We start from the raw sequence: 20,720 nt of genomic DNA, 5'->3' as shown, positions 1-20,720 counted from the left end.
TATTTTGTCATCCACCACAGTTGTTTTCCGTGGTCTTCCGGGTCTTTTGGTGTTGCTGAGCTCTCCGGTGAATTCTTTATTTTTAAGAGTGTTCCTTACAGTTGATTTGGCCACACCTAATGTTTTTGCTATCTCTCTGATGGGTTTGTTTTGATTTTTCAGCCTAATGATGGCTTGCTTCACTGATAGTGACAGCTCTTTGGAACTCATATTGAGAGTTGACAGCAACTGATTCCAAATGCAAATGTCACACCTAGAATCAACTACAGACCTTTTACCTGCTTAATTGATAATGAAATAATGAGGGAATAGCCCACACCTGTCCATGAAATAGCTTTTCAGTTGATAGTCCCATTATTTTTGGCCCCTTAAAAAGTGGGAGGTATATATTGAAAGTGTTGTAATTCCTACACCGTTCACCCGATTTGGATGTAATTACCCTCAAATTAAATCTGAAAGTCTGCAGTTAAAGCACATCTTGTTTGTTTCATTTCAAAACCATTGTGGTGGTGAATAGAGGCCAAAATCTGAAAATTCTGTCAATGTCCCAATATTTATGGACCTGACTGTATATATATATATATATATATATATATACAGATAGCTAGATCAATCAATTGATATGTATATAGTTATATAGATGTATGTACTGTGGGTCTCATTCAGACCCGCTCACGAGCGCAGGATGCTCGCAAGCGGGTCGATGGTACCCAAATGCGCATGCGCACAACAGAGGGAGCTCCGTCGTGCACATACGCGAGACCTGGATAGCGACAGCCAAGCTGTCACTCCGGGTCTCACACCAAAGGGGGCGTGCTGTCGATGGTGACTGACAGCATGCCCCCTTTGGTGGGCGTGCTGGGGGCGTGGCTGCCAGACGGAGGCGTTCCCATGGGAACACCTACCATCTGGGGCCAGCCCCACTGACATCACTAGTGATGTCAGTGGTAGTGATTTTGGCTCTGATAGAGCCAAAATCACTCCAGGGCTTGCGGCAGCGAGACCCTACCGCACGGTCTCGTCGCAAGCCCGATGGTCGCGATGGTCGTGACCATCGCGACCATCATCATGGACACTCGCATAAGCTGTGGGAGGTAACCCACAGCTATGCGAGCGTCCAAAAGGCCGCTCCAAATTTAAATGGGATGGCCCTGGTTCAGAGCGAGCGCTCTGGTTAGAGCATCCGGCTCTGAATCAGGGCCTGTATGTATGTATGTATTAGAGATGAGCGGTTCGGTTTTGCAAGAAAAAAAAATTGGGTTCCAAGCTGAGCTGAGTCCTGGCTGGGATCACTTTGGGGTTCTGAGTAGAATTGAGTTCCAACTTGGGTCTTCACACCAAATTCGGATCTCAGATCTAAAAACTAGATCTTGCGTATTTTGTATTTCCCTTGTGATTTCAGGTGCTGTGAGGTGGTCAAAATTGATTGGAAATGACTGGAAATGAATGATATTGATGTTAATAATACTAGAGAAAAACAAACTGTTCCAAGCTACATGATTTTAGCTGTTTTTATAATTTAAAAAAAAAAACTGAAACCAATCCAAGCCAAAACACTTGAGGGTGGTTTTGCCAAAACCAAAATCAAAACACGATGATGATTTAGAATTAGAACCAAAACCAAATCACGGGGATCTGCGCAGTATGTATGTACTGTATGTATGTATGTGTGCGTATCTGTGTGTATCTATTCAGAGCCGTAATTAGAATTTTTGATGCCATTGACCCCCGCACCCCCATGTTTTAAATAGGGACATAAGATAATGTACCCGAAAAAGGGCCATGGTCTCATGGGGTAGGGCCAAGGAAGAGATAGGGGAGGCCAGGGGATGCTGGGGATAAAGGAAGAGGAAGCTACAAGTGAGAATGATAAGAAACAGGTAAATTGACAGGCCCGAACAGCGCCCCCTGCCTGTGTCATGGCACAGGCCGCACCGCCCTTGTTATGGCCTAGTATCTACTGTATGTGTAATATGGTTGATTGGTTTGTAACAGTAGCTGTTTATTTTAGCTGTTTAGACATTTTTTCCCTTTACAAATGCTTGAAACATAAAAGTCAGTGTCAGTGATGGATTTAAAAATAGGCACAATAGTTTGTGTCTACCGGCGGCTACAGCCATAGTGACCTAGCCCTGTTCATGCTTCACCATATTAATTTTAGTTATTTCTGTTAGATGTGTCTAAAATGCCAGATATTATATTTACAATGACATCAACAAAGTCTTACCTATTCAGGTTTGAAAATATATTGATCTTTTTCACTTCAAAAGGATAACAGATTTTAGAGGATGTCAGGGCAAGCCTGTGACGTGTTGGAAAGCTCCAGTTTGGACTTATAGGGCTTCTAATGTAAATCAGCCAAATACACTGGGTCCGTTATCATTCCCCATGTTATCACACAGGGAAAACTTCAGGTGAATCAGCCAGTGAATGAACACTACCAGTGAATGAACATGTTGAGGTTGAATGCATTAAATCTTTGATTAGATCTCTTCACTATGTTTTATTAATATAAAGCTAGGCACACGCTGTCTGACGATGCCGCCGATCCGATAAATGCTCCGATATGACAGAGTGAATATTGAATTTGTGTGCAATTTCTTGTTCAGTGTGTACTTTCAATTTATTTCTTAAAAAGGATCAGACCATGAAAACGGTATAGCCTGTGCAGCACATACTATCTCAGTATCCTGATCTAAGCGTTGTAGGGGCGTTTTAAGTCATTTAATCATCTTCAAACTCTCCAGTGCTCTTATCCAATTATCAGGCATTGGAGGAAATGTACTAAGCATTGGACAGAGATAAAGTGGAGAGAGATAAAGTACCAACCAATCAGCTCCTAACTGTTACTTTGCAGGCTGTTTGAAAAATTACAGTTAGGAGCTGATTGGTTGGTACTTTTCTCCCTCCAAGTCTTAGTACATCTACCCCATTATCGGCTGATTGACCCGATAATTGTAAGGTGTGTACCTAGCTTAAGTCATATTAGTAATTCACTGGACTTGTGCGTTCATTCACTGGTAATTTCTGCACCTCTCCTATTTTTTGGTTGTAAAATTCTGACTATTACTTCAATCTGTAAACCCAAAAAATTATTTGAAAAGTATATATAGTAATAATGTTAGTATGGCGTGTCTCAGAATTCATTTTATGTTTTATATTCTACATACACTATGCCCTTAAATATGAGAATCCCCTTACCGTTCATTCATTGGACGATTCACCCTATATGACCTGTTGGACTATGTGGTATTTGGGTGCCTTATGCCCCCCTCCCAATGGCATTGTGGTGGTGATTTATCTAATGTTGCTGTTGCTTACACAGCCAAATAGATGTATGAAAAAATTATATTTCAGACCACATGGACCTGTCTCACCAGTGTTCAATATAGGGCACATTCTAGTGATGAACATACATTATGGAAAAAGTATTCCAGTAATGAAATGCAAAATGAGAGTGTATTCTGGTAACCTGCACAGATGTTAGAAATAGTCTCAGACTATTGCACCTCCAGCCACAAGAGGTCACTATAGTTATTTATCTTGCCCTTATCAAAAATGGCCAGTACTCCCTCAGAAGTACCCATTCAATAGTAAGGGCACTGCTGGTGCTATATAAATAATGTTAATATATAAATCTTGAAATCTTTGTCCTTTTTTTTTTGCTCAGCTCCTCCTAGCTGTACCTGTTCCTTGTGACATACCAATATAACAGAGCTTGTGCATTGATCTGGCTTACTGCTAACTACCTGCTTACTGTATGTACCAAACTTAGGAATGTTAGGAATCAGGTCAGGGGGTGTAGCCATGTCATGACAGGGCATTGCCACATTGTGGTGGCACGATGGACACACTTCCAGGCATGTGCCTAGCACTTTTGTAGTAGACCCCCAACACTTTTGTAGTAGTGGGCTGCCCCTTGCCTTATTGTCTTTCCTTCTAACACCCATTCATTGCTGTAGTGACAGGCACATAAGGAATGCAAATCAGTACAAAGACGTCCTGATTTATTTGGATGGGCCTGGGCCATGTTTATTTCTACTTGTAATTTTAAAACAGCTGCAGCCAGTGTTATGTAGAAAGAACTGTTACTTATCTTCCACCATCTAATATGACAACTCCTGTAACCTCACTAAGGGACCTATTCATCAAACGATAAATGGCCCGGTGACCATGCGGAAATACTAGTTTCTGCATATTTAAATTACCAAGCCATTCATCATGATTGGTCCGATAAGATCCCTTTGGTATTCAGTAAACTCAGAAAACTGAAAGTTTTCAGAGTTTGCTGCTGAGAACAAGCGCCAGCTTCAGACGTTGCTTGTTATCGGAACCCCGCTCCTTCCTATGGGAAGGCGTTCCGGGGATGCGAAGAGGGATCTGAACGGATCCCTCCGCCGCCTCCTCACCAGCTCCCTAGCGGCTTTGCGCATGCGTGACATGAGGTCACGCATGCGTAGCTGGGACGACGGGGAACAGGTAAGTAACACAGCTAAAGAAGTAGCTGCGATACTAACCACGGGGACAACTGCTTTTCGGAGCAGTTGTCCCCTCACCGGAGCAAAATCTCCGGTGTCACTTTTCCCTGCTGTGAGTTGGATACTTAAGTGTCCTTTGCAGCGAGACCAATACTTCATCATCGGAGGCCATACGACCTTCGATGATGAATAGGCTCCTAACACTTTTGCCTTTAGAGACGCTACATCTAGCTGAAATGGTTATCATTACTGCTATGGCCATAGTGGGAATTGAACCCATGACCTCAGTGCTGTGAGGCAGTAATGCTAACCATTACACCGTCTGTGCTGCCCATAATTTCTGCTGATCATCATCAAACTATCATGGTGATGGGCCTATTTTTATGTGTAGGTCTGGAGCTGTAGTCCCATCTGTAAGGTACCATTGTTAATCTGGCCCTGAGTAAATCCTACCAAGATGTGTATAGCACAGCTCTATTGCATGTACAGTACAGTATGTTTATCAGATTTCTGGTACCCAATATGCTATAGCTATTTTTGTGTATGCATATGAATTGTATATAATGTAGATCTACTTCTAGCCATTTATAAGGTGTGGATTTAGAACTGGAAATTTAAAAATATTTCAGCTGTGTGGAGTCCTATATTCTCCCTTTGCCTGTGTGTGTTTCCTCCGGGTGCTCCGGTTTCCTGCCACACTCCAAAAACATACTAATAGGTTAATTGGCTCCCAACAAAAATACACCTTAGTGCAGAGGTTCCCAAACGCCGCCATTCTATACCACGTTTTAAGGATATCCATATTCGAGCACAGGTTACTTAATTAGTACTTCAGTCAATATGATTTAACCATCTGGATTCAAGCATGGATATCCCCAAGACCTGGACTGTAATGGCAGAGTTTGGGAACCACTGCCTTAGTGTGTATGTGTGTGTGCGTATGATAGGGAATATAGATTGCAAGCTCCCCTGGGGCAGGGACTGATATGGATGACCAAATATTCTCTGTAAAGCGCTGCAGAATATGTGTGCGCTATATAAATAACTGGTAATAAATAAATAATAATTATGTGTATTTATGGTATAATATCACTTGATTACCTGTAAAAAAAAAGTTGATAAACCCAAGACTAGAAGCAAGTACAGCACTGGCAAAATATACTATTATATACATTAATGAAAAGCGAGCAACAACACCTACAGATACTGTACCCGTATTATGCAGTCAGACATCAGGTCATGGAGCTTCTCTATGTACTTTTACTGCACATGATGAGTCTGTTAATACATTTTAGATTTGACAAAAGTGCTATAGTATTGTATTTACTGTGTGCCTTTTTTTATTTTCCTCCCTACATCTGGATTTATAAGAGTTTTAAAGCCTACAATTTATGGAGGCAACAACATGCACTTTTATTTGCTTTTTATCCTGCTGCCATGAAAGTAAGCATGATTTATTCTGGCATTATGATCTTTCCCTGATTATACATAAAACAAAAAAACATCAGTCTAATCTCAGGGTTGGTTTAGTTTTTTATGGAATGCGGCAGATGGAATGACAGATGTCACATCAATATAATTTGGCTCACACTCTCGTTTCCATTGTCGAGCACAGCGTGAGCCTATATTTTGCTTAAGACTCTCACAGGTATACAGTATATACTCTAGGTTTATGCAACAGACATCTATATCAGCTGCAGATATATGGTACTGTTACTGTATAGGCCACACTGCTCTCTTTCTAACCTGTTTTGAGCAACAACAAAAAAATACCATTAGTCCTTCTAAAATTAATGTGAAAATAACTAGTTTATGTAATTACCTCTCATCTATTATTCCATTAGGCTTCTTCCATTTGTGGTCTATTTTATGCCTGTGTTTGTAATGTCTGTTGTTGCTTTGTGCATTGTCTGTTGCTTTTCCTGTTATAATGCTGCTGTAAAGCTTTTAGAGTGGCATTTGGGTATTTGATGGCTGGTGATGCCCAGCTGGCTGCTCAGTTGGCATCATATTGTAAGTGATATTTTCATTCTGTACTATCAGTATTTTGGTTTGGATTTTTGCGGAAGGAAGTAGTATTATTATCTTCTTCTTTGAAACTTTTATATTGATGCCACAGTTCTTATCTTTGATACTATTGTGTTGTTTCTTGTTTGCTTGTTTTCTGCTGAAGCCAACATGAAACTTTAAATTGTGTCAAACAGAAATGCTGTTAGATGACAAATCATATTGATGTATATGAATCATTAGTGGCGTACCTCCCCGTGGTGACACCCGCAGCGGGGAGGGTTGTAGTGAGTGTGGCGACGCCAACAAAAGAGGGGACGTGGCCTTGCTGGTAGGGGCATGGCCTCTCATCCCGATCCCCCCGTTTTAGTCACTCTTAGGGTCTGGGAGATGCAGATGGCCCCCAGGGACCATTCTGTGTGCACTGCTGGCTCCCTCACTGTCTCAGCACCCAGCTCCTGTCATTGAAGAGAGGTCAGCACTTTGGTGTCACCCCCCCTTGTAACTTCACTGGGAATCACGCACATGCTGTAAGCGTTAAATTAATTTATTAGCATTTTTTATAAGGTGCCAAAAATTTCCGCAGCACAGTTCAGATATACAAAACAGTCTAAACAGAATAACATATTGACATAGTTACAAATGTGGGCATAGTATTGCATATCCCAATTAGCTGAGATATTGGTCCTAAGGGGAGGGAAGAAACCTTATAAGGTAGGGCCCTGTTCACAAGAGCTTACATTCTAAAAGGGAAAAGGAAGGAGTTAATGTGGGATGGAAGACCAGATTAAGCTGAGATCCTCTAGACAATGGTGAATAAGTCGGTTTTGAGGGAGAGTTTGAAACAACAGTTGTTAGGAGAGAGAGTAGAATGAGAGAAAGCATTCTAAAGTTTGGGGGCAGCACAGGAGAAGTCTTGGAGGTGAGAATGAGCAGTGAGGCAGTCACCAGCTGAAGGCGGAAGGGTGTTGTCGCGAAAATTAGGTTGGAAATACAATAAAGACAGATTAGTTTATATGAGGTGATCCTGTACAGTAGGTTTTTATATAGTTGCTGCTAATAATATTAAAGCATGATTTCCTATTCTGAGCCCTTATGTTTCTGGGTACTGTAGAAGTCACACAGGCTGACGTGGCCACAATTGTGCCTTTATAAAACGTGTGGGTCAGTATTAGTAAGCAGAAATATTGTCAGTTACCAAAACATTCATATATATTTTAATCCCTTGGAAAGCCAGGGCAGTAAAAAAGTATAAAATGTATTTAATTCAAAGTACCTAGGGAACAAATAATACCCTAAACTAGCAATATGTGGTATCTAAAGTATATATAAGTTAAATATAATAACCATGACTAAACAAATAAACTACTTTTTCAAACAGAGATGCACAATTATTCCATATTTAAAATATTTATAGGAATTATGTGTGAAAGGAATTTCTGTTGTCTAAAAAGCAGCTCTGGGTGCCGCTGTCCTTCATCCAAAATGGCCTGCACAGACTGGTGATAAAAGCAAATGCATTGGTTTCAGGAGGAATAAATACACTATGGGGGGAATTCAGTTAGCCCAGTTAAGTTAGCGGGTGCTAATTGAACGCTGAACCCTATTTAATTGATCTAGCTCATCATAGATTTCTTTTTAGTTCTCCTGAAACCTGAAATAAAAAATCTGCATTAACCCTTTCAGTTGTCAAATGATAACAGCTAGTTAACACACGACTCCATGTACTTTACACAGATTCTGTGTGTTAAAGCCCGATAACCAGTGTAAATGGCCGTTAACACCCCCATTTAATGGGTGTTAACACAGCTATTGGGCAAATTCAGGAGGCTAATTGAATAGCCATGGGTGTTAAAGCCCGAGCCTACCTCCCTATGTATGTTCGCAGTTATCAAATGCTGCCATCCAGTGTTTCAGTGGACATTCAGTTAGTCACCAGTGGTTTTACTTAACTATTGTGCTTTTTATTGAGTAAACCATAAATCCAAAAGGCAAAAAACATTAATTGTAAACCAGTTCTGTCATGTGGTGGTAAGCAATGATACAGCCCAGCTGCGTATGTCTGTATTGGAATATCTTACTTTGTTCTTTAGTATTAAACAACATTAGTCTGAATTATTAAAAAAACAAGAGAATCAATTCATCAGACCACTCATTTGGGACTGTCCGCTATCTCAAGCTTTTTCTGCATGTGAAGACTAAGGGTGAGAATTATCAAACCTTCTAAAGAGGACAAATTGTAGGTTTTGCCTATAGCAACCAATCAGATTGCTTCATTGTTCTACTGTAGTCTAAAAAATGCTAGCTAAAATCTTATTAGTTGCTTTTGTTCTCTTTAGAAGATTTGATAATCTTCCCCTAAGTCAACTATTGTATTTCGGAAATGACTGATCTCTCTTTCCCTTCAGTATTAAAACACTTGTTTAATAGCATTTGTTCATTATTGTAATAAAAAGGAAGTACACTGTAGAATGACACTGTATTTAATGCAGGCAATAGATCCGTGAATTGTGCATAAAAGAAATTCAGCATATAGCAAATAAACTGAGAAGAATAATGTCTGTTACCTTCTTAAATGTTTTGCAGAGGCAACAGTTTTAAGCTACGATGGAAGCATGTTTATGAAGATACAGCTCCCTGTAGTGATGCACACAGAGGCTGAAGATGTCTCCTTGCGTTTCCGGTCTCAACGTGCTTATGGCATTTTAATGGCGACCACTTCCAGAGATTCGGCAGATACCTTACGTTTAGAATTGGATGCTGGAAGAGTAAAACTTACGGTTAATTTAGGTAACAATTAGATAAGATAAAATTAACCTGTCTGTAAATGTTACAAGTCTACATCTTTATTCTTGCTTGCCTTTACCCAGTTTATTTTAATTTTTTTATTTATTTCCAGTGTTATAGTTAAAATGTTTTTAAGGGATTTTTTTTGCTTGCACAAAACACAGTTTTTTTTACTTTTAACAGTTAAAAAGAGAAGACAAAAATGTGCATTATAATATTGCACATCTTAATAGACCGGAAATAGTATTGGTAAAATATTATTAAGGATATATGTATGTGCTAAAACAGTGAGCAGGGCCGTAAATACATATTTGACTGTTTTATACTTTATGTGCTTCTCTTTTTAAACATTCTCTTGTACACTAAAAAATAAAAATTCCTGTGATTGCATTGTTTTAAAAATGTCTATCAAAAGTGAACATAACCCTTCAATGACCAAGGTCTGCGGCCCTTAGCAAACAGTCTGGAGATCATAATCCACACAGACTCTTACACAGAAAAAATGCTCTGGTGGCTCAGAGAAAGAAGAAAAAAAGAAATGTAGTTTGAAAGTACGTTATTTTGCAGAGAGGTGATTAAGCACAAACTCACAATTTAAGCAGCCACAGTAAAAATTATAATTAAGTTATATAGGTTTTTATTAAGTCATCATTATTTACTCTATGTAGAGTAATTTTTTTATTTATTATTTTTTATTATATTTTTTGCTTAACTTCTATATATTTATAAATGTAAGTAACTATGACATTGAAATAAACAACTGAAATAAAAGAGGCTTAGATTTTATATTGTATGGCAACATAGGTTCAAGGAAGAAACATTACAAATATTTTTAGGCACTTCTCTGCCTCCCTCTAGTGGTTGACATATAGTATGCTGCATCTATTGAAAAGCAACTGAGGTTCCATCAATGCAATATTTTCTGTAGCAAGATGTGTGCATATTTTGGTCCCAGACTGTTTGCCACCACTTTTCTGATGCGGTTGACGACACATGACAGACTCTGCTATGTGGGAACTAAATCTTGGTTTTAAAGCATATGTACTCCTCAAAGGAATAGAAGTTAGCTATTTTATGGACATAAAAAAATTCACCATGCTAAAAATTTTTATATATTGACCATCTTTTGGACAGATATATATTAAAAGTTATTATTAATATTATTATAATTATTATCAGAGATGTCTGTGGTCAGTGAGGGTCCATTTAGCAGATATTAAACATATTTTTACATTTGTCACCTTTCTAGGTCAGAAAACTGCATTGAAAACCAAAACAATTGTGTTTTACCAACAATGTATAAATATTTATAGTACAGTAAATAGTATTTTTTTGTAATATAGTCTATTTTGATCCCTTCTGCAAAATATGATGTGTGCTATCACCCTCCCATCATATTTTAAACCTTTGAGGTAGAACATTGTTACCAGAGATGGCTTATCTTTTCGTGGCAAGCTCTGTACCCCATTGTGACGGAATATATATTATTTAATTGCTTACCCATTCAATGTTCTTGCACATATGGGGAAAAGGTAGCTTCCTGTCTAGATTCTACATCTTTGATTGCTAAAAAGTGTACTTAGATTTGTCTCCACATAGCACTGTTTGAAATGGCCATTTTAATTTTCTATTCACTTAAATATATTAAGACAATTTTGTGTCTGTAAGTAAGAGTGGTGCAGTGATACATTTATAAAGCGTGGCCACGTTTGCATGTGTCTGTCCCCGGAAGGGTGGACTGTAATTTTATTGGATGTCTGCAGCTAATACCTTGAAGGATAAATTTTCATTTCTCATCTATTCTTTCCTATCTAGACTGTATCAGGATTAACTGTAATTCCAGTAAGTGCCTATTCAACATTTTAAAAATGTTTTGTTATTATACCATTTTAATTGAACATACTGTCTATGAATTAGAAGGTGCATTATTATTTTCATTAAATATTTAGTAATAATGATGATGATGATGATTATGATGATACTGATAATGATTTTCTTATTATTACATTATTATTGTTATTATTATTATTATTATTATTATTATTATTATTATTATTTAATTGGTGTTAAAACATTTAATGTGCACCTTTTTAACTACATTAAGATAAAACCGTTATTTAAAATTAATACATTTCTATATTAATATGTTCTTCAATTTAAATTATCATGCTTTTTACACCCAATATTAGTATGACACAAATAAAATATATTTTATATGAAAATAATATATATTTTATTTGAATATACATTAATGTATTGACTATTATGGAGAATGTTACATTTGTATTTGATATAGTCAAAAGGGATGTGGACTGTGATTTTATTTTTATGTTTTATAATTATAAAATGTAATTAAATATTTTGTTAAACTAAAACATATTAAATAATCTTATGTCCATTTAATGTTTAAAAACAGAGTTAGTCAAACATGAAAAATATACAGAATGTAACTAGATAATCATAACTAAAAATAGCCATTTTTTTAAAATATTATTAGAAAAAACACAAGGAAGTTAGTGTTATGTAATTTTTTTCTGATATTGTTAGGAAGTGAACAGATTTTTTTCTAAATAGTTGATATCTTAAATGAAATATGTATCTAATAATAGCCCAATTTTTTGTTTTGCATTTAAAACTTGGATTTACAGGTTTTTCTGCATTTTATGTTTTACTAGTTAATAAAAAGTTTGGCAGGTATTGTTGACTTTGGGTTACTGTTGCAAATATGACTTCTTTCTTAGGAAATATAGTTTTGTATTTGCCACAATAAAAACAGGATAGTGAGGCATTTGGAAAATGATAATACTGTCTTCTAAAAAAGCAGTCTAAATTCCAGTCCTAAAGTTGCCCAATATTGTAGGGCATGTATTTTTTGGAAATCTCTCTATCAGTACAGGTACAGTAGGATCATAACAGATTCAGTCAAACCAATTAGTTCTCCTGTGTAACTGAGCTTTTAGAGATATGAAAGTATTTAGATTTAGATGCAGCATGTACTTGTTTTTTTTTTTTACTTTGTAGATACTACAGATTCATAGATAGACAAATATCTCAGTGGCATTAAACACTTTTTTTGTTGTCTTTTAGATTTCTTATTGAATTGTTTCAGTAAACTGACTGCTGGATCTTTTAAGTTTTCTTTTCACTTGTATAAATGATTTTTTTTATTACATTTACCATGACTGGCTTTTAGTATCAAAGGCTGTTGTCTGCTCTCATTTTTCTTAAAGCAATGTTTATACATGAGTTTAGATCTTCCATTTCCTAACAGAATTAATTGGTCTAGAAAATGTTATTAAGTGGAATAATGTGACTTGCCACCATGGTAAGTAAAGAGTGATTTTAGGAAGTCACGTGACCAATTACCAGGTAAAACTTTTTACTTCTCTATACATACGTATTGTTATGCTTTAGTATCCCAATATTAAATAATAAAAATTTAAGTATTCATATTGCATAAAATTAATGTACATTTTAACAATGAAGTTCACAGCCAAGAAACATCAAGTTGAGCAAAAATATTATGTTTACATATACATCACATCATTGTACAATACCATTATCTGCTCATACACAAGCAAACCTGGTCACTGAGTGATCACATCAAGATATTTGTCCAATTTAGTGATTACATTTTAAGAATCCATTTGTGTTTCTCAATCTGAGGAACATGACCGAGTTAAAATAGTTGGCCAAAAAAGTAGATTGTCATCATCAGTGTGTCAGGTGTTTATGCACATCTGATCAAGCCCTATTGGATGTTAATTGGTATTGGTAGCCATTTTGGCCCAAAACAGCAGCAATTTCTGCCCAATTTACTCAAAGGTAAGCAATTTGGCTGTTTAGATCATTAGATCATTATCATTAGATCATTATGTTTTGTTAGTTTTAGATTCTACATTGTGTAACTCTATCCTGCAATATAAAATGACAGCTAGTATAACAACAATTAGTGCATGTTTTGTTTTGCACTCCCAAAAACATTTATGTAAAAGTTTTAAAACTGAGCTAACAAGATTACCTTGCTTAACGCTATTTAGATTCTAACATTTTGCATTGCAAATTAGACAAGCAAAAAAAACTAGCTCATGAGGAACTGGAAAATAATTTTACATAATCACTTTGTGTTATGTGTACATTTTTTGTGTGATCCCCTTAAATTCAAAAGCAAGAACTTGTATAGTTTTGCTAAATCTTGTTACACCTGGATAGCATCTCAGTAAAAAGCCTATTATAGCCCTTAAAATTATTAACTGTGTTGCATTGGAGGAATTATCATTGAAATTTCAGCAGTTTGAATAATTCTTTACTTCAACTTATGAGATTTTCTAAGTGAAATAATTTTCTGTTACTGCGGTCCGTCTTCTTGAAACACATACGTTTACTTAACTGTCATTTAGTTGTATATTTTAGTTCTTCTATTCCTGTCTAAATTTTAAATGCATCTTTAATGTTAAAATGTCAATAGAACATTACTGTCAGTTCACAATTGCTACATTATTATCTCCTCAAGACCGTGCCCATTGTACATCACAGGTAAAGATGGTTTTTCAATTGTTGCTTATCTTTGAGCTACTGAATAATCAAGGGTAGCTCATGACAGTTGATTCCAATTATTCCATATTAAGACGTATTGTTAAGAATTTAATTATTTTTCTTTTTTAAAATAATAAATTACTTATTACTTATTATTTTACACACATCCACACTAATTTCTTTATTGAACTATTAATTATATTATAATTAATTATAAAAAATATATAACAATGTATTTTATGTATACCAATATATTGACATTATTCTCTTCAACAATTAGAGACATTATTCAAACTTAACCTTAAAAATTTAACTGTTTATTGTTCAAAGTTTTCAACTAGTTAGAATAAAATATTTTAAAAAAATTCAGCTCATCTTAATTACCAATACAGCACATTTTTTTTATATTTATTGATACAATGCAATATCCAACGTTCATATATTATGTGAAAAATTGAGAGTAACCAATTAGTTTAAGTCTAGTACCAGATGGGCAATAAAGACAAAAGACTTAGGACCTCATTCAGAGTTGGTCGAAGCGGCCGCACAGTCGTACAGGAAAAGGGGCCGGATATGCAAATTATTCCCTCGCAAGTTGCATCCCTAAGTTCGGATCGGCTGCTGGCCGACCAAAGGGAGGAAGTGGCCGGAAGACAAAAAAATATGCCCCCTTCTCGTACGCATTACACGTCATCTCCGGGCATATAAGGATTAATCGAGACCATCGGGCACCATCGGAACTGGTCGTAGAGCTTAAGGTTGACCATACCCTCTCTTAAGCTCTACGATCATGTCAGTGTAAAAACCTCCCATGTCACATGTGCCATGACGCTACTTTGTTAATTATGCACTCCCATAAACCATATGCACTTCCATAAAATGCCGTTCGCATAATTAGGCACGCCTGCGTTTGGATCTCCACTCCCCCGTTTTCAAGCACCTTCCCCTGTTACCACCCACAAACACCTCAATCTGTCACTCAAACTACCGACCTGGCTGTGTTCAAGGAGAGAGAAATTTCTGATCGTAGCGGCTAGTTTGCGCACGCGCATTGCGAACTTTACGCATGCGCAGTATAGTGAACATCGGTGGCATACGACCGTGCGGCCGCTTCGACCGACTCTGAATGTGGTCCTTACTGCTAATGGATTTTTTACACATTTTCATCTTTTACAACTGTAAAAGCAAAATTGTGAAAAAGCTTACTGTGCTGTACAAATGTTACATGTGCAGACGTCTATTCATTTCAATTTCTAAAAAATCATTAACAGTAACAAATACATAATGTAAATACAAGAAAAATATACAAGATGCAAACATAAGGTATACAACTAAAATGCTTTACTTAATTAATAAGGTAAAATGAGGAATGCACATATATACAGTATATAGTGAACACAAGGCTCAAGAGTAACTATCAGGTATTCCTAATGCCATAGCACTCAGACATCAAGTGGTATCAAGTATTATTTAGAAGCAATATTAGTTTGCACAGCACTCTTCAGTTCATCTACATGGCAATCAAATGTCTCTCTAGAAGCAAACTTAGCTTCAAAATGTCTGGTACTAATAAATCCAGGTTCAAGGTCTCAGGCATAAATATTGTTTTAGACAGAGTTGAAAGCATAAATATTGAAAATTAAAGTATACCTAACTTGGAAGTGCCATTCTTGGTTCCATTTTGGTAACTTGTGGCTCCTAAGGTCTCACACAGCAATTTTATGCACTCTACAGCTCAGCTTGTTTCAGACAGACTAAGCGGGTGTATGGTATATGACCAGTATTCATTCATTTCTCATTTCCATAAATGAGGATTTTACAGTAGAAATGCATTGATATTTCATACACGTTTGGCCAGATATGTGCAACATGGAGCCATTAGATGACACAATGAACCCAACAGATATTGCAAATAGCAAATCCAAAATAAGTATACTTTAGATTTCTACATTAACTCCCTCAAGTCCACCCAAAACTATATTCAAGTTTTTTAATTTATTAGCATACATGTATATGGTTACACATACCAATATTTCAGAAAATAATCTCACAGTCCAGATTTCCTAACTTGTCATAATGATTGAATTCTTTTTATTGAAGGTACATACAGTAATGCAAAAATATTGTGATCATATGATTATATATATATATATATATATATATATATATAATTATATTTATATAATATAATTATATATATTATAATACTATTGCAAATGTTTGTTTGACATAAATGGGTTTTAGTGCAAGGAACAGCTAATTTTTAACACCCCGAACCAAAAAATATATACGAAGATGTCTAAAAAAAAACCAATACTATCAAAGTAGTTTTTTTTCCTGTCTAGTGCAAGTGCAGAACATTTTTGAACCTTAGAGAAATGTTAGTAAATGACCCCATTGTTCATTTTGCATTCAATATGAGCTTTATACATCCTTTTCCTTAGGGATCAAAGATCCCTTTTCTAAAATAAAAAAATTATGCTGCCTTCGCCCTGTGGCTAAAAGTGGCACCGACTGTGGACACAATTAATGGCTTCTGTGTTTGTAGCCTTTTTTGATTACAGCATTCAAAGGTATGTAACTTTTAAGCTCCATTTGATGTCCCTGGCAAACGCACCTTTACGAATCAGTAAATGACATGCAACTTTCTACGGAAAATAACTCCTAAAAGTGTAAAACAATAAAATAATTGAAAAGCAAAGAAACCATGATAAAATGCCTGTGAATTTAAGCAGATAAACATGTCAAACATGCAGAGTTATTTTTCATCTCATAGATAAAGTGTCAAAAGCAAATAGGATTGGAAAATAAATGAGTAATATTGTTCTTCACTGGCCTGCATTCTGCTGATATGAAAAGCAGAGAACCTGCCTTAGAAAGAAGGATTATATTATATATACATTTTAAATGGGACATATAGACAAATGAGGATTTGTCGTGGTGGACTTAAATGTACATAATATAAAAGCAGGTTAAGGATAATATCAATAAATACCTTTCCATTCCATAACAGTGAGCAGAGTATGGAATTTGATTAAGTAATAAATAGTGACTTTAAACTCAGCAGGGGAAGAATACAGTGAAATTGGATATGTTGCCTGAAGCAAAGCTAGGACATAGAGAAGTGCAGAGTAGGTCATGGGAAAGCACATCATTATCAAATATATAAAGAGGATGTTCGCTTTCAGCAGAGAGACAAACTGAAAATACTATGGGATTTTATATCGTCAGCATTTGTCTGTGCTATAATGCAGTTGGAATGTTTCACTTCCCAGCATTTATATCTGAACATAGAGAAGTTCATTAATAATTAACATTACTATCTTCCCCACTAAAGATGAATGGGACTAATCCTGCTGAATTATACCCCAAAGCCACAAGTGCCAGAGAGGATTGAGGGATAAAATCAGCACCGAAACATCTTGTTATTATGAGAGGATCCTAGTATCTGTGTGTATCTATATTTTACATTCAGTTGTGGATCGTTAAGTGGAAATGTCCTGATTTCCTGATAACTAAAGATTTCCTGATAACTGTTTTTTTTGTTGCATTTAGCAAATCATGCCATGAAGGTGCACTTACCGAAGAATGTCTGCTGTGTCCACAAACACATCTTAAAAAAGGATTATCTAATCATTGCTGCTCCTGGTCAACGATTCCTGCAATACATGCCAAAAGATTGTTATAGTATATAGGGCATAATAAATCATGAAGCCATGTACGTATAGTAAAAATAATTTAATTTCTCAGTAATTGTCTTGATAAAAAGAAGAAGAAGAAAGGGTAAACTTGTAGCCGCTATCATTGTTGCCGCGATGCACGTTTACAGAGGCGATTAGGCGCACCCGGTATTCTCCACATTGCAGTCTATGGCATGCGTGTGCATATGCACGGGCACGCCATAGACGTGGGCACACTGGTTGTGCCATCCATGGTCGCGCCATCTGGCAGCTACATCTGTATGGGTAGATTGGAACAGGATCCAGTCACATTATGGATAGTGACCATGTCGTCATTCAAAACGTCGTCACCACAATGTTGAAACTAGAATGTCAACATGGTTCAATGTGTTGACAGCCACCATGTTGACATCCTCAGAATGCCGACATGTTTACTATATCAACATCTGAAATGTTGCAATGTGAAATGTCGACATTTTCTGAATGCTGGCAGTTAGATTTAGAAGCATCTGATCTGCAACAATGTTTAGGTAGGTGGTACGTGTCAAAGTAACATCCACATGAATGCCAGGACCCAAGGTTCCCAGCAGAACATTGCACAGAGCATCACACTGCCTCCGCTGGCTTTCCTTCTTCCCATAGTGCAGCCTGGTGCTATCTCTTCCCAGGGTAAAGCGACACACATGCACCCAGCCATCCACACAATGTAAAAGAAAACATGATTCATCAGACCAGGCCACCTTTTTCCAATGCTCCATGGTCCAGTTCTGGTGCTCATGTGCCCTTTGTAGGTGCTTTCAGTGGTGACCAGTGGTCAGCATGGACCCTCTGATCGGTCTGCTGCTATGCAGATCCATATGCTGCAAGCTGAGATGCTCTGTACTGACACCTTTCTATCATAGCCAGCATTCATTTTTTTTAGCAATTTGTGCTACAGTAGCACATTTGTGGAAGTGGGGCCAGATGGGCTAGCCTTCACTCCCCATGTGCATCAATGAGCCTTTAACGTCCAAGACCCTCCTGCCAGTTCCTAAACAAGACAGTATAAGTGAGCAAGCAAAGCGCACACTAGTGGAGAGAGCTAGATTTTTCTAAAGGACGTATGCCTAAACAAGCAATTTCAGGTGGAATCAGTGTCCACGGCAGTCAGTCTGAAAAAATTGTTCTCCCACAGTCATCGTAAAAGACAAAACACCAATTGAATCATGGTAAGGAAGAAAAATAAATGTAAAGCATCTCAGAACAGTTTGGAGTACTGCCTACATGCACACACCAAAAGAGAGAAGGATTAAAGTTCATTAAGTGTATCATGATGAAAGTAAAGGTTAAAGATTCTGGAACCCAAGTACCAAAGTCAAGAGATGTCATATTTAAAGGAACATCAAAAATTACAGAAAAGCTGGAATTTGAAAAGCAGAGCAAGTACAATATATGTCATTGGATATGCCAGAAGCTGGAGACATGTCTGTACCAGAGGCTACCAGTGTGGGCATCCAACCACAGAAAATAACTTCTGGGAGATCAAATATTGGAAAACCACCTAAAAGATATAATGAGGAGTTCACAGATATTGCATTCAGTGAATCTCCTGACATCCAGAAACCAAAGTTAAGAGTGTGAGTGGAAGTCCAAAATAGGCAAAGAGCCTTCACAAAAATCGAGTGTCACAAGTGTGGAAGACATTGAAAATTATAAAAGTGATATCAGTCCTGAGTTCATGAGGAAAGAGACTGTTGATATAGTCCATGCAGTCAGTGAGAAGAGTCTTACTGATGTATCTACTAAGAAAAGTGGACTAGAACCACTTGAAATATGAATGTTGTCTTGTTTGTTTAATCTAAGTTATTTTACAGGTTGCTTCAAGAAAACTGAAAGTAAATGTTTGTGTAACATGGAGAAGCTTATAGCGAGGGGGGATGTTGAAGCTAGAGAGCACTACAGCGCCTACTTCATTTTGGTTCCTACAGGGAGGCTTCAATCCCTAGCCATGATGGCCACAAAACCTTACTTCTGCACATGTGCGGCTCCTACTTGTTACTGTGTTGGAGCGCCACAGTGGAGGATGGACATCTTCTACTTAGCTCAGAGAGACCCTGTGAATTACAGCTGGTCCACGATGCTAGAGATGCTGGTACCACTTGCATCCTGCACCGCTACCCACATACAGTCACCGGCTGGTGACCTGTATGTCCCACTCCATGGACAGAGTCTGTGTTGAAAATTAACACAGGGCATCCGCTGGTGTGTACCCACGCTCTGCCATACCACCACCAGTCATACACACATATTCCAACACTTCCTTGGACCACTAACCACTGCGTAGTGGGAACACCCCACATGACCTGCCATTTTGGAGATGCTCTCACCCAGTTATACAGCCATCACATTTTGGCCCTTGTAAAAGTCGATATGATCCTTATGCTTGCCAATTTTTCCTGTGTCCAACACATTAAATTAACATATCCCCCCCCCCTTGACAGGTGCCATTGTAACAAGATAATCAATGTTATTCAATTCACCTGTCAGCGGTTTTAATGTTATGGCTGATTGGCGTATATATATATATATATATATATATGCATATATTTTTTTCCTGAGAAGCCCAGCACTCCTGCCAATGGTGTCCTGGTGTCTGAGCACCATGACATTCAAAGTGGTAATAACCAAACGGCACTTCTGAGCTTCATCCAAATAACATATATTGTAAAGTAACAAATAATAGAGACCAACGTATTTACATAATGAGAATGCCACTTTTGTCTCTGTAAACTGGGTAAGTGCATGAAATCTCGTTTATACCTTGATTAAAAGGCTATATTACTTTAGTTCTTTATGATTTTGTAACTAAGGGCCTGATTCATCAGATATTGCAACTGCAACAGCGTATGCAGATCGACCTATGGTGCGTACTGCATGTGCGTGAGTTATGGACCTTATGGAAATGTCATTGTAGAAATAATAAACAGCAAAATTTCACATGCTAACAAATATGGACGAACAATTAGAATCAACATAAAAAATATAGAAAAAAAGACACAGGGATGCAAAATTAAATTTTGCACAATATTAAATAATATAGCGATCGTACTCAAAAATTCTAAAGAATATAACAATAAAGTAGCAATTGTCATTATACATGCTGATCATGTTTTAGATAGACAGATAGATATAAAGATAGATACAAAACACATATATAAATATACATATAGTATGATTCATATTTTTATGAGAT

General features: G+C 37.0%; 1 protein-coding gene across 15 annotated transcripts in view; it reads left to right on the top strand.

Moving 5' to 3' along the window:
• The window catches only part of NRXN1 (neurexin 1), a 1,439,010-nt gene that overhangs the window by 694,542 nt on the left and 723,748 nt on the right, over nt 1-20,720 (top strand). For 10 of the 15 annotated variants that reach the window (XM_088477984.1, XM_088477983.1, XM_088477994.1 and 7 more), the window contains 2 exons: nt 9,072-9,275; nt 11,088-11,114. In XM_088477984.1, the coding sequence (XP_088334110.1) occupies nt 9,072-9,275; nt 11,088-11,114 (231 nt within the window). The remainder of the gene's footprint in view (nt 1-9,071; nt 9,276-11,087; nt 11,115-20,720) is intronic. The other 5 variants (XM_088477988.1, XM_088477987.1, XM_088477986.1 and 2 more) reach the window with 1 other exon arrangement.

The sequence above is a fragment of the Taudactylus pleione genome, unplaced genomic scaffold (assembly GCF_031769625.1).
Source record: "Taudactylus pleione unplaced genomic scaffold, aTauple2 ptg000206l, whole genome shotgun sequence".
NCBI lineage: Eukaryota > Metazoa > Chordata > Amphibia > Anura > Myobatrachidae > Taudactylus > Taudactylus pleione.
This window is presented reverse-complemented; position numbering and strand designations above follow the sequence as displayed.